Source organism: Lolium rigidum, chromosome 2, assembly GCF_022539505.1.
Source record: "Lolium rigidum isolate FL_2022 chromosome 2, APGP_CSIRO_Lrig_0.1, whole genome shotgun sequence".
NCBI lineage: Eukaryota > Viridiplantae > Streptophyta > Magnoliopsida > Poales > Poaceae > Lolium > Lolium rigidum.
Window position 1 is genome coordinate 285,083,131 of NC_061509.1, and position 17,394 is coordinate 285,100,524.

Consider the following 17,394-nt stretch of genomic DNA (forward strand, 5'->3'; position numbering starts at 1 on the left):
TAGGCCGGTAAAGTGTTTGCGGTTTTATAATGACAACAACAATAACAACAACACATAGGAGGGTTCCAGAATCTGCAGATCACCTTTAGTCTTTCATATGATGATTAGCTGGACCCTGAATTGCTATCTAACTTCGACTTACCACTAAAAGTTTTGCATATGTTTGGCATCTCCCGCGGTTAACATGATAATGCCTGGAGAATGTGACTACAGTTGCAGGAGCAAAAGAAGCAAAAAAATAAAAAAAACTTATATCTTCCTGTTGTAAGGTTATGGTCAGTGCAGAGGTTAGCTGACCCCTGGCTGCGCAACTGGGCGGAAGGACCAGCTCTTCCTTGGCTCTGTTGTGATCGCAGCAACTTTCTCGTTTGCCCACCAGTCAGAGCCAAGCGCTCCCGCCTCCTCCACCTGAGGAGCATCAGTGTTGCTGAACTTGAACTCTTTGGCCAGTCGAAGGGACAGGGAGCGACGAGCTTTCTCAGGCAAGTCATGGTACGTTTCATCAACATACAGCCCTGCCTTCGTTTCATTAGATTCCCTGGAGCGGTCACCATTACTGGTTGATGAGAGGTGAAATGACGATGCAGCAGATTCTCCTGAAATTGCAGTTTTCTTCTCCAGGCAGCGGGCGACATCTTCAACTGTTAACTCAAACGAGACCCGGTGATCCATAGCATGATCATTGTTTTGAAGTCGCGCAGAGAAGTCCACAACAGGTACAGCAGCTGAAATATGGCCATCCAAAAGGGAGCCACCATTCCGCATATGGCGAGGTATCAACTTTTGTGTAGCAATGCCCTCGCCATCCAGGATCTTTGGGGGCACACGAACTGGGAAGGAGGGGAAAGTGGAGCCTGAGGAAGTCTGCAACTCAGGGTCAGGGAATGGGGAGGAAGTGCCAGAACAAACTGAACTTGGAGATATGAGGCGCCCTATTGGGCTCTCAGGGTACATATGGTATGAGTGAATATCACCCCTTTCACCATTCTTGTTGTTGTTGATTGAAGTCAGAAGCTTTGCATATGGCACCTCAGGCGAAGAAGGGGTTGTCAGGTGGACAGACTCTGGTGGGGGAGTGAATGGAGCAGTTGAAGGTTCAGTTGTGAAGGCAGAGAAGATTGGAGGCGAGACTACCTGTGTCTCATGTGCATATGGCCCAATAGCAAAGATGGATGGAGGTCCTGTGGGTGATGGAGAATTTGGCGAGCGAGGTGAAAATGATGGAGGCCCCATCGGTGATTGTATAATAGATGCAGATCCCGATTGAAGGAAAGAAGCAGGTGACGATGGAGGAGCAATGAAGGGGAAAACCTGCGGAGGTGGATGGTCTGGAATTGCTGGTGCAGGTGCATCTATCCTCTGAGATGCAGGTTCCGGGACAAGGACAGCATGGCTAATGCGTCGGTCATTCTTTTGAGACCCAAAGCAGAAGTATACGCTCAACCAATCAGCCCATTTCCTTCTCTGCAAATGAACAACACTAGTCATTAGTACAAAAGCAAAGTGTGATTCTTGTGCAGTCTTGCTTAAGTGGATTGCATAGGGCAGCATAAAAAGTTGATGAATCAAGACAACTTTACAAGTATGAATTGAAGAGAGTTATATGTCTATATGCAATCAGTGGCAGGTGCACTTTTCTAAGACACACATTCTATACTTGCCCCACAATACAATATGCGACTTTGGTAAGAAAAAGATGACAGGAATACAAGCAATACCACACATTGAAAGTACAAACAAAAGCAATTTGAGTGAAATTATCATCTGATGTTTATGCCAACAATAGATAGAGAAGTGCATCATCATCATGTTAACTAGCCTGAATCTATCCTAGAAAGAGAGTAGAAATAAAATCATGCAAGTCACCCAAAATTAAGCATGGAGATCACAGCCAGATATAGCATGAAGAAAGGGGGACTATAGTTCTACCAAAATCATAACACATAGTATCAATGGGGCCTATAATTATAGCCAAAATCGTAACACATAGCCTCACTCACAGGGTTAAAACACTAGCTCCACTACATCTCACATCAGCAAGTACCGGCTGCTATTGTAACAAAACAGAGGATATGAATTATCGTTTGTTTCATGTGGTCCAACTAAAAGGTCTGGAGAGTAGCAATCATAGGTGCAACACAATGCCTTAATTTTTGAGGAACAGACAAAAGTGGAGATGGAAACTAATAAACAGAACAGGATGATACCTAAACAGCAGGCCATGCATTAAAAAAAGAGTAAATAAGGCCAGGGATTAAAAATAGAAATAATAGCTGGTGGCATATGGCCAGCTAAGAGAGAATATTTTTGTCCCATCTGGTCCTCAGAAGAACTCAAACTGACTGTTTCAACTAAACCTTCTTTTCTGAGGCATTCTCACGTTCTTTTATGGTAACAATTTCCATTCATGTTTTCAGTGCTGATAGTATGCTTCATCCCAAGGTCAAATATGGCACTCACCCGTGTCAAACATAGGACTTATAAGTACTTTCCTGAAGGTAATACATATATTGCACCTCTGTTAAATACACAGGGCAGGGGCAAAACTTGATTTCCTAACAGTTGTATATTTAACGTAATAGTCCTCAGACTTCCACGTGTATGTTAAATGATATTGCCAACATTTACAGGTCAACTTAGTGAATAAAAATGCAAAGCCGCCCTCAAGGGTCTATTAGTGTGTAAGTACCATTTAAAAGCAGACAAGTAAATTATGAAATTTATCTGCCATCCTAACTAAAACAATTCTACACAGCACTCGCAAAAAAAAACGACACAGGCCATGTAATTGACGAACTGTAACATCTGTTTCACATAGGAACTCTAAGAACTCCAGTGAGTATCTACATATTATGCACAAATCGTGTATCCAGCACCACAACTATGCAATCAAATACCTACGATATGTACATGTCAGTGCGCTGACGTGGTGAGAACATGATGTATCACACCTATCTTTCCGTGTGTCCCATATCAAATCACAAAAAGCAGCAGCAGAATACGCGATCAAGCACAAACCAATGATGTATCTACTAAGCAATCATGAACCCTGACGCAACAGCAAAAGCATCAAAGCAGAGGTACCGAAACGACCCACCTAATCACACGAGCAACATGGAAGGTAATACAATTCACACAAGAGGGCGGGACAGGCACGAACCGGCTCCACCGTAGGCTGCGTGCGGCTCCCGGCCGAGACAATGGCGGCGGCGGCCGCGTTCACCGTGTCGACGCTGTTGTGCACGGCCCGCATCTCGCTCCCACGCTGCATGGCGGCAGGGCAGCAACGAAATGGGATCCAAACTGAAGGAAGATTCGATTCGTATCAGAGACCAGAGCAAAATCAACCGAGCGAACAGCAATCAGAGCAGGGCGGAGTTGCTCACCAGCAGCTGAGATCGACGGATCGGGCGGATTTCCGGTCGGGGCAGCGCCGGGACGCCCCCCGGAATCGAGCCGGCCGCGTCCTGCGATCAGACCGCCCCGCGAGATCCGGGCATGGCGGCGGCGCGAGTCGGGGCGGTCGGCGGCGGGATCGGGGCGGGAAACCCTAGGACGAGCCGGATCGGAGCGCGCGAGCTCGTGGAGGTGGGGGGAGAGCGCGAGACGATGGGGAGGGAGGAGGGCTACTGGAGTTGCTTGCCTGTGATTACTGGAAATAATTGAAATTTAGGGGGACTCTTATACCACTGCTCTAGTCAAACACGCCATTAGCTTTCGATGCGCATCCGCGGATTTACGATCCTGTCCCTGCCTTGTTTAGTAGTAGTACTACCACATTTCTCCAAGTGGCTATAGGAACACTGTATGAACTTATTGTACTACCAAATCGTCAGAAAGATAATTTGAAGAAGCATTCGTAGGTGATGGATAGAAAGATAGTGACACAAAATAACACTACATATGTTTCATTTGTCGTATCAATTGTTTCTAGTGCGGTTATACACGGTAACACAAATACTTTCATCATTCGTCATACGTGTTACACAAATATTTTTGGCACATAAATATTTATTTTGTAGTACCGAACACATGCTACATGGGTTACATTTTTATAGCACGTTATTTTTGTAGTATGGTACACATGCTACACGAGTATCTTTTGTAGTACACACATTATAAATAATTAGAAATGCCACTGTGGTTGCTTTTGTAGTGCGTTATACCTTCTACACGCTTTTTGTAGAACGTTACACGTGATGCACACATCACTTTTACAATACGTTATACATGATACAAGGGTACTTTTGCAATACATTATAGATAGCATGCCCGCTAGTTTTCTCGACCGGAAACATATAGACCATACTACGGAGAATGTGGTTTTTGATTGTTTTCAAGACAAGCTCCACCCCTTAGTTAATTGATTCAAGTTGGGTATTTGTTTGCTCCAATGTTTTTCCTTGGAATATCTATAAAATACAGTAATATTTTCTATGAAATACATGAAGAAAAAACTTTAGCTAGCATTTGGTGGAAAACAAGTTCGATATGCCAAGTTTTGGCTTGTCCAAAAGTTAAGTTAAGGATGAATGTTAAACCAAGTGACCTTATACTCGATTTTCCCCCAAATGTGGCTTGTGATGGTCAACATTGTAAGCTTCACTTTCTTCGTGCCATTAGCGTTTTTTACTAGCTTTTGTTGTTCACGTCGGCTCAAGCGGCAAAAAATAATAAGAAGCCCAAAAATAACAAGGGTATTTTCGTCTAACTAAAACACCCCAAAAATAATGATTTTTCTGCTATTCCCATGCAATTAATGTTTTTTAACACAAAAATGGGATAAGACAGGGGAAATGGAAAGTATTGGTGGTTGACCTCGAAAAAATGGCAGCTAATCAAAACACCCCAAAAATTCACATGTGATAAACGGGGGGAATGGAAAGCATTGGATGTTGACCTCGACTAAGTCGGCAGCTAATCAAAACAGCCCCAAAATAGCAGGGGCATTTCCGTCAGAGCGCGCTGCAGAGCAGACGGCACTATCCCCACGTGTGCGTGGGCAGGCAGAGGCAGTGCCAGGCAACAATCATACCCGCACATATCCCCACCCCACACCCGGACAGGAAACATCACGCTCAGACCACTTGCGGCCCCACCCGTCATCGACCTGAAACGAGCCGGCTAGAGCCATCCCGCGGTGCTGGTGGTCGGCGAGAGAGCGCGCCCCTCGTGCGGCTGGGTGGCGCGGGCCCCACCCACGTCTGCCTTTACCTGCCCCGGCTCCCGATGGGGAAAGGCGCTTTTCTTTCCTCCCTTTTCCCGCTTTCGCTCGTCCGTTCGCGCCTCAACTCGCGAATCCTCCCGACTTTTTCTAGTTGGCGTGTTCGGTTCACCGTACGCGTACGACAGGTAAACTAGTGCTGGTCTCGTCGCGATGGACAGCGTGGCTCCGCGCTGCACACGTGCGCACCTTCTCCTCTTGTATTTTTTTTCTGTTCATTATCTTCTGCGTTGCACGGCCATTATTCCGATCTTCTGATCGATCAAGCTGTACGTACTATGATTCTGCTCTGTACTTGAGAAATCGCAGCTTGATTAACGTCCCTCGTGGTCGTGGATGATCAGGCTCCAGCTAGTGTGTGTGTGTGCGTGCGAGGGTGACAGCGAGCGCTGGCGATGGCTGATGGGCGCATAATTGGGAGAGGCAGCTAGAGCGAGAGAGACCCAGCGCGCGGTTCGGTTTGTCAGTTGTTGTTTTGTACGGGATCGATATGGATGCGCGCGTACATCAACAGCAAGTATATTTTCCGGCCAGCCAGCCATATTGTCCTGTCATTCCCTACGTACCATGACGGGTAGGAGCAAGTCTAGCAGGGTCTATTCTCGTGACTCCGTATTGAGTGTGTGTGAGGGGACCTATGTTCTCATTTTTCTACGATTTGTACTTCTCAATTAGTAGCAGGACATGTATTTGGACCTGTATTTTTAAAATCTGGAGACTCGGGAGAAATTCTTCCATTTCTCATAGTTCATCATCATCATACATAAAATTGCGCGATCATACATTAGATCGCGACTTTTAACTAAAACTAAACTAACCTAGCAGTCGCCGGGCGCGCCTACTCGAGGATGATCACCCCGGCGAAGGTGCGTGACTGCTTCGCCTCCCTCGCCTTGAATGCCTCCACCTCGGCGATGGTGCGCGCCTCCTCCTGTCACTCCTCCCCCTCCTTCATCTTGAGCTCGGCCCTGGACTCGGCGATGGCCTTAGCGACGGCGGCGGCCTCCTCCGCGTCGCCGAGTCCAAGGTGATCCGCGACGGCCGGCGCTTCTCCTCCTCCTCCGCTCGAACTCCCCTCGCCCGGGAAGAGCTCGCGGCCCGCGAAGACGTACCTGGGGATATGTGGCGCGATTCCCTCCTCGCGAGCGCGCGCATAGGCGGCGTGATCTTCCTCCTCCGCCGCGAACTCCTCCAAGAAGGCCGCCGTCGTCGGCTCCATCGGAGGCTTCTCTTCGTAGTAGGCGCCGCCGGGCTGGTACAAGGAGCGGTTGTCGGGCGCAACCTCTCCCTAGTTCGTCCACTTCTTCGCCGACCACCGCTTCACTCCGACGGAGCGGACGAACTTCCGCCGCCATGCCTCCTCCGCCCGGCTACGGAGTCCGCCGCGTCCCGCGCAACCGGCCGCCTATCCGCTACGGGATCCAAAGATGCTCATGTTGGTGGAAGAGGGATAGGGTTGAGCTAAGGGCGACTAATTGCTCGTCGGAGTAGTTAGCGGCGGGCGGCGGAGCTAGGGCTGTGCGTGAGGGTTTGAACCCTCACTCACGAGTATTTGTACAGGTTGAGACGGGCCAGGGAGGGGGGCCTGTATTCGCGGCGCACGGGTCGGGCAGTTTACGGGTTGTGCTGATTCACCGTTTTGCCCCAGAGCCGTGAACGGCCGGAACTACACGAGTCTGGCGGCATTTTATGGGGCCTGCTAGACTTGCTGGCAACGGGGCGACGCAAATGGACGCTAAGTGGTCCGCACGGTCGAAAAATGCGTCTGCAACCAGACCCAGCGGCCCGATGCATAGTGACCGGGTTGTTCGAATATACACCTCAGATGCAGTCTCCGGATGTTGTGCGGATGCGCAAAGTGATCGCTTGTGTCTGGGCGGACGTTTCATGGGGCCCGCCTGGCAGCGACCCTGCTGAGCGCGGAATTGATGAAGGAGAATTTATGCGCAACGTTGAGTGGAACCCCAAGAGGAAGGTAAGAAACCAAGGTTTATCGACCAGTAGGAGAAAAACGTTCTCTCCCGAGGTGTTGCGAACCAACTCGTGGCAGGGCGCACTGCCGGCGTCAGCAGCAACGTGGAGATCTGCACACAAACAACCAAGTACTTTGTCCCCAACTTTCAGCGAGCTTGTCAAGCTCACTGGTTTTACTGAAAACAAAGGATTAAACGAACCGTGTGGAAAAAGAACTGTTTGCAGAGAACAGAACAGAAATATATTGTAGAAGATTGCAATTAAAAGAAGAAGGAGCGGGGTCCACAGTTCACTAGAGGCGTCTCCCTAATAAAATAATATGCTGGGTAAACAAATTACAGATGGGCAATTGATAAACAGAGATTCTACGCTAATGGTTGGTGCATAATACATGCTATGAAAGTATGCGGGCATTACAACAATATACATAGACCGTAATCCAACTGCATCTATGACTAATAATCCACCCTCAGGATAACATCCGCGACACCCTCCAGTATTAAGTTGCAAGCAACGGACTATCGCTTTAAGCAATGTGTGTAAAGTAAACGATGAAACTACCCTTGAATAGAACACTGATGTTTTCTCCCTAGTAGCAACATCACATCTACAACCGTAGAGAACAAGGTCACTTCCCATGGTTAAATAGAGGCATGAACCCACTATCGAGCATAAATACTTTCCTCTTGGAGTCGCTAGCATCTACTTGGCCAGAGCATCTACTAGAAACGGAGAGCATGCAAGATCATAATAACATAATACATAATCTCAACCAAAGCAATCTCTCTATAAATCGGATCCACATCAAACCAACATGTAGCAATTACAAATAGATGATCTTGATCATGTTAGGCAGCTCACAAGATCTATACATGAAGCACAACAAGGAGAGAACAACCATCTAGCTACTGCTATGGACCCATGGCCCCGTGGAGGACTACTCACGCATCACCTCGGATGAAGACATGGCGATGTAGAGGCCTCCTGCTGTGATTTCCCTCTCCGGCAAGGTGTCGGGATGGACTGCAGAACCCTCCCGAACTAGGGTTTCGGTTGATGGCGGCATCGGAACTTTTCGTGGATGGAGGCTCGGGTCCCTGGGGTTTTCCCGATACGAGGAATAAATAGGCGGAAGGGCGGAGCAAACGAGGCGACGAGACGCCAGTACATGGGCCAGGCGCGGCCAAGGGTGGGGCCGCGCCTGCCCTATGTACTACCACGTGGCAGCTCTTCTGCGTGTGTCCTTCTGGCTCCGTCTTCGTCCCGGAAAAAAGACTCTGGGCTTTTGTTTCGTCCAATTCCGAGAAACTTTCATGTATAACTTTTTCTGAAACACAAAAACAGCAGAAAACAGGAACTGACACTACGGCACTGCGTTAATAGATTAGTCCCAGAAAATGCTAAAAAGTGTGTAAAAGTGCACATAAAACATATAAGAATTGTAACAAAACAAGCATGGAGCATCAAAAATTATAGATACGTTTGGGACGTATCAGACCCCGGCTCGATAAGTCTCTCAGCCGCGCCAGTCGCTGGCGGCGAGGCGTCGCTTCGGCAGTTTGCGCCACGTTAATGGCGATGCCTCGCCTGCCGAGCAGCCGCCGCCCACCTCTGCCAACGAAGTTATAGCGATACCACGCGTGCCACACCTTTCGGCTGCCTCCGGCGTATATAAAGAGGGCGCACGCTCGTCTTCCTCATCCTCTCCTCCACACAAAACCTGGCCGCCACAACCTCCACCGTAGTGCCGCCTTGCTCTTCCTGCGACGCAACCAGCCCGCGAGGTACTCCATGGCTGGTCCAAGTAGCCGCGCGAGGTGGTCGAGGACGCGGGCGTGGCCACCGAGGTGGAGCAACTAAGGTCCCACGCTCGCCGTCGCAGTGTTGGAGATATGCCCAAGAGGCAATAAGAAAGTGGTTATTATTATATCTTTGTGTTTATGATAAATGTTTGAATCCCATGCATGCTATAATTGTATTAATCGAAAACATTAATACTTGTGTGTTATGTAAACATAAAAGAGTTCCTAGTAAGCCTCTTGTTAAGCTAGCTTGTTGATGCGTGTAGCTGACACGTCCGTTGGGAACCCCAAGAGGAAGGTGTGATGCGCACAGCGGCAAGTTTCCCTCAGTAAGAAACCAAGGTTTAATCGAACCAGTAGGAGTCAAGAAGCACGTTGAAGGTTGATGGCGGCGGGATGTAGTGCGGTGCAACACCGGAGATTCCGGCGCCAACGTGGAACCCGCACAACACAACCAAAGTACTTTGCCCCAACGAAACGATGAGGTTGTCAATCTCACCGGCTTGCTGTAACAAAGGATTAACCGTATTGTGTGGAAGATGATTGTTTGCAAGAAAACGAGTAAAGAACAAGTAGTGCAAGCATATTTGTATTTCAAGTATAAAAGAATGGACCGGGGTCCACAGTTCACTAGAGGTGTCTCTCCCATAAGATAAAAGCATGTTGGGTGAACAAATTACAGTCGGGCAATTGACAAATAGAGAGGACATAACAATGCACATACATGTCATGATAAATATAGTGAGATTTAATTGGGCATTACGACAAAGTACATAGACCGCCATCCAGCATGCATCTATGCCTAAAAAGTCCACCTTCGAGGTTATCGTCCGAACCCCTTCCGGTATTAAGTTGCAAAGCAACGGACAATTGCATTAAGTATGGTGCGTAATGTAATCAATAACTACATCCTTAGACATAGCATCAATGTTTTATCCCTAGTGGCAACAGCACATCCACAACCTTAGAACTTTTCGTCACTTGTCCTGCATTCAATGGAGGCATGAACCCACTATCGAGCATAAATACTCCCTCTTGGAGTTAAGAGCAAAAACTTGGCCAGAGCCTCTAGTAATAACGGAGAGCATGCAAGATCATAAACAACACATAGGTAATAACTTGATAATTAACATAACATAGTATTCTCTATCCATCGGATCCCGACAAACACAACATATAGCATTACGGATAGATGATCTTGATCATGTTAGGCAGCTCACAAGATCCAACAATGAAGCACAATGAGGAGAAGACAACCATCTAGCTACTGCTATGGACCCATAGTCCAGGGGTGAACTACTCACTCATCACTCCGGAGGCGACCATGGCGGTGAAGAGTCCTCCGGGAGATGAATCCCCTCTCCGGCAGGGTGCCGGAGGAGATCTCCGGAATCCTCCGAGATGGGATTGGCGGCGGCGGCGTCTCGGTAAGGTTTTCGGTACCGGGGGTTTCGCGACGGAGGCTATTTGTAGGCGGAAGGGCAGGTAAAGAGGCGGCACGAGGGCCCACACCACGGCCGGCGCGGCCGGGGCCTGGGCCGCGCCGCCCTGGTGTGTCGCCACCTCGTGGCCCCACTTCGACTCTCCTTCGGTCTTCTCGCAAGCTTCGTGGCAAAATAGGACCCCGGGCGTTGATTTCGTCCAATTCCGAGAATATTTCGTTACTAGGATTTCTGAAACCAAAAACAGCGAGAAAACAACAACTCGGCTCTTCGGCATCTTGTTAATAGGTTAGTTCCGGAAAATGCACGAATATGACATAAAGTGTGCATAAAACATGTAGATATCATCAATAATGTGGCATGGAACATAAGAAATTATCGATACGTCGGAGACGTATCGGCATCCCCAAGCTTAGTTCCGCTCGTCCCGAGCGAGTAAAACGATAACAAAGATAATTTCTGAAGTGACATGCCATCATAACCTTGATCATACTATTTGTAAACATATGTAATGAATGCAGCGATCAAAACAATGGTAATAACATGAGTAAACAAGTGAATCATAAAGCAAAGACTTTTCATGAATAGTACTTCAAGACAAGCATCAATAAGTCTTGCATAAGAGTTAACTCATAAAGCAATAAATCAAAGTAAAGGTATTGAAGCAACACAAAGGAAGATTAAGTTTCAGCGGTTGCTTTCAACTTGTAACATGTATATCTCATGGATAATTGTCAACATAGAGTAATATAACAAGTGCAATATGCAAGTATGTAGGAATCAATGCACAGTTCACACAAGTGTTTGCTTCTTGAGGTGGAGAGAGATAGGTGAATTGGCTCAACATAAAAGTAAAAAAGAATGGTCCTTCAAAGAGGAAAGCATCGATTGCTATATTTGTGCTAGAGCTTTTATTTTGAAAACATGAAACAATTTTGTCAACGGTAGTAATAAAGCATATGAGTTATGTAAATTATATCTTACAAGTTGCAAGCCTCATGCATAGTATACTAATAGTGCCCGCACCTTGTCCTAATTAGCTTGGACTACCGGATCATTGCAATACACATGTTTTAACCAAGTGTCACAATGGGGTACCTCCATGCCGCATGTACAAAGGTCTAAGGAGAAAGCTCGCATTTTGGATTTCTCGCTTTTGATTATTCTCAACTTAGACATCCATACCGGGACAACATGGACAACGGATAATGGACTCCTCTTAAATGCATAAGCATGTGGCAAAAATTATTATTCTCATATGAGATTGAGGATATATGTCCAAAACTGAAACTTCCACCATGAATCATGGCTTTAGTTAGCGGCCCAATGTTCTTCTCTAACAATATGCATGCTTCAACCATTAAAGTGGTAGATCTCTCTTACTTCAGACAAGACGGACATGCATAGCAACTCACATGATATTCAACAAAGAATAGTTGATGGCGTCCCCGTAAACATGGTTATCGCACAACAAGCAACTTAATAAGAGATAAAGTGCATAAGTACATATTCAATACCACAATAGTTTTTAAGCTATTTGTCCCATGAGCTATATATTGCAAAGGTGAATGATGGAATTTTAAAGGTAGCACTCAAGCAATTTACTTTGGAATGGCGGAGAAATACCATGTAGTAGGTAGGTATGGTGGACACAAATGGCATAGTGGTTGGCTCAAGGATTTTGGATGCATGAGAAGTATTCCCTCTCGATACAAGGTTTAGGCTAGCAAGGTTATTTGAAACAAACACAAGGATGAACGGTGCAGCAAAATTCACATAAAAGACATATTGTAAACATTATAAGACTCTACACCGTCTTCCTTGTTGTTCAAAACTCAATACTAGATATTATCTAGACTCTAGAGAAACCAAATATGCAAACCAAATTAGCAAGCTCTAGGTGTTTCTTCATTAATGGGTGCAAAGTATATGATGCAAGAGCTTAAACATGAGCACAACAATTGCCAAGTATCAAATTATCCAAGACATTTTAGAATTACTACATGTAGCATTTTCCAATTCCAACCATATAACAATTTAACGAAGAAGAAACTTCGCCATGAATACTATGAGTAAAGCCTAAGGACATACTTGTCCATATGCTACAGCGGAGCGTGTGTCTCTCCCATACAGTGAATGCTAGGATCCATTTTATTCAAACAAAACAAAAACAAACCGACGCTCCAAGCAAAGCACATAAGATGTGGCCGAATAAAAATATAGTTTCAGGGGAGGAACCTGATGCCTTGGGCATCCCCAAGCTTAGACGCTTGAGTCTTCTTAGAATATGCAGGGGTGAACCACCGGGGCATCCCAAGCTTAGAGCTTTCACTCTCCTTGATCATATTGTATCATACTCCTCTCTTGATCCTTGAAAACTTCGTCCACACCAAACTCGAAACAACTCATTAGAGGGTTAGTGGACAATAAAAATTAACATGTTCAGAGGTGACACAATCATTCTTAACACTTCTGGCCATTGCATAAAGCTACTGGATATTAATGGATCAAAGAAATTCATCCAACATAGCAAAAGAGGCAATGCGAAATAAAAGGCAGAATCTGTCAAAACGAACAGTCCGTAAAGATGGATTTTATTGAGGCACCAGACTTGCTCAAATGAAAATGCCCAAATTGAATGAAAGTTGCGTACTTATCTGAGGATCACTCATGTAAATTGGCTTAATTTTCTGAGTTACCTACAGAGAATTAGACCCAGATTCGTGATAGCAAAGAAATCTGTTTCTGCGCAGTAATCCAAATCTAGTATTCACTACTATCAAAGACTTTACTTGGCACAACAAAACACAAAACTAAGAAAAGGAGAGGTTGCTACAGTAGTAAACAACTTCCAAGACTCAAATATAAAACAAAAATACTGTAGTAAAAACATGGGTTGTCTCCCATAAGCGCTTTTCTTTAACGCCTTTCAGCTAGGCGCAGAAAGTGTATATCAAGTATTATCGAGAGATGGAGCATCGGCATTATAATTTGTTCTAATAATAGAATCATAAGGTAACTTCATTCTCTTTCTAGGGAAGTGTTCCATACCTTTCTTGAGAGGAAATTGATATTTAATATTACCTTCCTTCATATCAATAGTAGCACCAACGGTTCGAAGAAAAGGTCTTCCCAATATAATGGGGCAAGATGCATTGCATTCAATATCCAAGACAACAAAATCAACGGGGACAAGGTTATTGTTAACCATAATATGAACATTATCAACTCTCCCCAAATGTTTCTTTTTAACATTATCAGCGAGATTAACATCTAGATAACAATTTTTCAATGGTGGCAAGTCAAGCATATCATAGACTTTTTTAGGCATAACAGAAATACTTGCACCAAGATCACATAAAGCATTACAATCAAAATCATTGACCCTCATTTTAATGATGGGCTCCCAACCATCCTCTAGCTTTCTAGGAATAGAAGTTTCAAGTTTTAATTTCTCTTCTCTAGCTTTTATGAGAGCATTTGTAATATGTTTTGTGAAAGCCAAATTTACAGCGCTAGCATTGGGACTCTTAGCAAGTTTTTGTAAGAACTTTATAACTTCAGAGATGTGGCAATCATAAAAATCTAAATCATTATAATCTAAAGCAATGGGATTATCATCCCCAAGGTTGGAAAAAATTTCAGCAGTTTTATCACAGGCGGTTTCAGTAGCTTTTAGCAGCTTCGAGTAATTTTGCGCGCTTTGCACTAGGAGTAGAAACATTGCCAACACCAATTACTTTACCATTAATAGTAGGAGGTGCAGCAACATGTGAATCATTAGCATTGCTAGTGGTGGTAATAGTCTAAACTTTAGCTACATTTTTCTCTTTAGCTAGTTTTTCATTTTCTTCTCTATCCCACCTAGCACGTCAGATTCAGCCATTAATCTTATATTCTCATTAATTCTAACTTGGATGGCATTTGCTGTAGTAACAATTTTATTTTCAATATCCTTATTAGGCATAACTTTCGATTTCAAAAGATCAACATCAGAGGCAAGACTATCAACCTTAGAAGCGAGAATATCAATTTTATTGAGCTTTTCCTCAACAGATTTGTTAAAGGCAGTTTGTGTACTAATAAATTCTTTAAGCACAGCTTCAAGTCCAGGGGGTGTATTCCTATTATTATTGTAAGAATTCCCATAAGAATTGGCATAATCGTTACCATTATTATAAGGATATGGCCTATAGTTATTACTAGAATTGTTCCGATAAGCATTGTTGTTGAAATTATTATTTTTAATGAAGTTTACATCAACATGTTCTTCTTGGACAACCAATGAAGCTAACGGAACATTATTAGGATCAACATTAGTCCTATCATTCACAAGCATAGACATAATAGCATCAATCTTATCATTCAAGGAAGAGGATTCTTCAACGGAATTTACCTTCTTACCTTGTGGAGCTCTTTCCGTGTGCCATTCAGAGTAATTAACCATCATATTATCAAGAAGCTTTGTAGCCGCCCCCAAGGTGATGGACATAAAGGTACCTCCAAGCAACTGAATCCAATAAATTCCGCGAAGAAAAATTTAGTCCTGCATAGAAGGTTTGGATGATCATCCAAGTAGTCAGTCCATGGGTTGGGCAATTTTTAACCAAAGATTTCATTCTTTCCCAAGCTTGAGCAACATGTTCATTATCCAATTGTTTAAAATTCATTATGCTACTCCTCAAAGATATAATTTTAGCAGGGGGATAATATCTACCAATAAAAGCATCCTTGCATTTAGTCCAGGAATCAATACTATTCTTAGGCAGAGATAGCAACCAATCTTTAGCTCTTCCTCTTAATGAGAAAGGAAACAATTTCAATTTAATAATATCACCATCTACATCCTTATACTTTTGCATTTCACACAATTCAACAAAATTATTGAGATGGGCAGCAGCATCATCGAACTAACACTGGAAAATTGCTCTCGCATAACAAGATTCAAGAAAGCGTGTTTAATTTCAAAGAATTCCGCTCGTAGTAGCAGGTGGAGCAATAGGTGTGCATAGGAAATTATTATTATTTGTGGTTGTGAAGTCACACAACTTAGTATTTTCAGGGGTGGCCATTTTAGCAGTAGTAAATAAAACAAACTAGATAAAGTAAATGCAAGTAACTAATTTTTTTGTGTTTTTGATATAGCAAACAAGATAGTAAATAAAGTAGAGCTAGCAACTAATTTTTTTGTGTTTTGATATAATGCAGCAAACAAAGTAGTAAATAAAATAAAGCAAGACAAAAACAAAGTAAAGAGATTGGGAAGTGGAGACTCCCTTGCAGCCGTGTCTTGATCTCCCGGCAACGGCGCCGGAATTTTTGATTGATGCGTGTAGCCGACACGTCCGTTGGGAACCCCAAGAGGAAGGTGTGATGCACACAACGGCAAGTTTCCTCGCAAGAAACCAAGGTTTAATCGAACCAGTAGGAGTCAAGAAGCACGTTGAAGGTTGATGGCGGCGGGATGTAGTGCGGCGCAACACCGTAGATTCCGGCGCCAACGTGGAACCCGCAGAACACAACCAAAGTACTTTGCCCCAACGAAACAGTGAGGTTGTCAATCTCACCGGCTTGCTGTAACAAAGGATTAACCGTATTGTGTGGAAGATGATTGTTTGCAAGAAAACAGTAAAGAACAAGTATTGCAGCAGATTTGTATTTCAGTATAAAAGAATGGACCGGGGTCCACAGTTCACTAGAGGTGTCTCTCCCATAAGATAAAAGCATGTTGGGTGAACAAATTACAGTCAGGCAATTGACAAATAGAGAGGGCATAACAATGCACATACATGTCATGATAAATATAGTGAGATTTAATTGGGCATTACGACAAAGTACATAGACCGCCATCTGATGTCTACGGGAGCTTCTATTCTTGTAGACAGTGTTGGGCCTCCAAGAGCAGAGGTTTGTAGAACAGCAGCAAGTTTCCCTTAAGTGGATTACCCAAGGTTTATCGATCTCAGGGAGGAAGAGGTCAAAGATATCCCTCTCATGCAACCCCGCAACCACAAAGCAAGAAGTCTCTTGTGTCCCCAACACACCTAATAGGTGCACTAGTTCGGCGAAGAGATAGTGAAATACAGGTGGTATGAATAAGTAGTAGCAACGGCACCAGTAACAGTGCTTTGCCCAGGACAATAAACAAGCAGTAGTAACGCGAGTAAAACAAGTAAACAAGCAGACGATAGCAGATATTTAGGAACAAGGCCTAGGGATTAGACTTTCACTAGTGGACACTCTCAACATTGATCACATAACGGAACGTGATAAATGCATACTCTACACTCTTGTTGGATGATGAACACATTGCGTAGGATTACACGAACCCTCAATGCCGGAGTTAACAAGCTCCACAATAATGCTCATATTTTAGTAACCTTTAGTGTAAGATAGATCAAAATACTAAACCAAGTACTAACATAGCATGCACACTCGTCACCTTCATGCATATGTAGGAGGAATAGATCACATCAATATTATCATAGCAATAGTTAACTTCGCAATCTACAAGAGATCATGATCATAGCATAAACCAAGTACTAACACGGTGCACACACTTGTCACCTTTGCACACGTGCGGGAGGAATAAAACTACTTTAATAACATTGCTAGAGTAGCACATAGATAAATTGTAATACAAACACATTGCAATCATAAAGAGATATAAATAAGCACCTCACTATGCCATTCAACGAAGTGAATAAGTATTCGTGAAATATAGCCTAAGAGACCCACATGGTGCACACACTCGTCACCTTTACACACGTGGGACAAGGAGTCTCCTGGAGATCACATAAGTAAAACTCACTTGACTAGCATAATGACATCTAGATTACAAGCATCATCATATGAATCTCAATCATGTAAGGCAGCTCATGAGATTATTGTATTGAAGTACATAGGAGAGAGATGAACCACATAGCTACCGGTACAGCCCCGAGCCTCGATG

The 17,394-nt window shown here is 44.3% G+C and overlaps 1 protein-coding gene across 1 annotated transcript; it reads right to left on the bottom strand.

The window, feature by feature from the left end:
- On the bottom strand, positions 1–3,271 carry LOC124693590. The gene is made up of 2 exons (XM_047227073.1): positions 3,161–3,271; positions 1–1,464 (listed from the first exon to the last, which is right to left on the bottom strand). The coding sequence occupies exons 1-2, from the start codon at positions 3,269–3,271 to the stop codon at positions 289–291; spliced, it is 1,287 nt and encodes a 428-aa protein (XP_047083029.1). The 3' UTR covers positions 1–288.
- Positions 3,272–17,394: the final 14,123 nt, after the last annotated feature.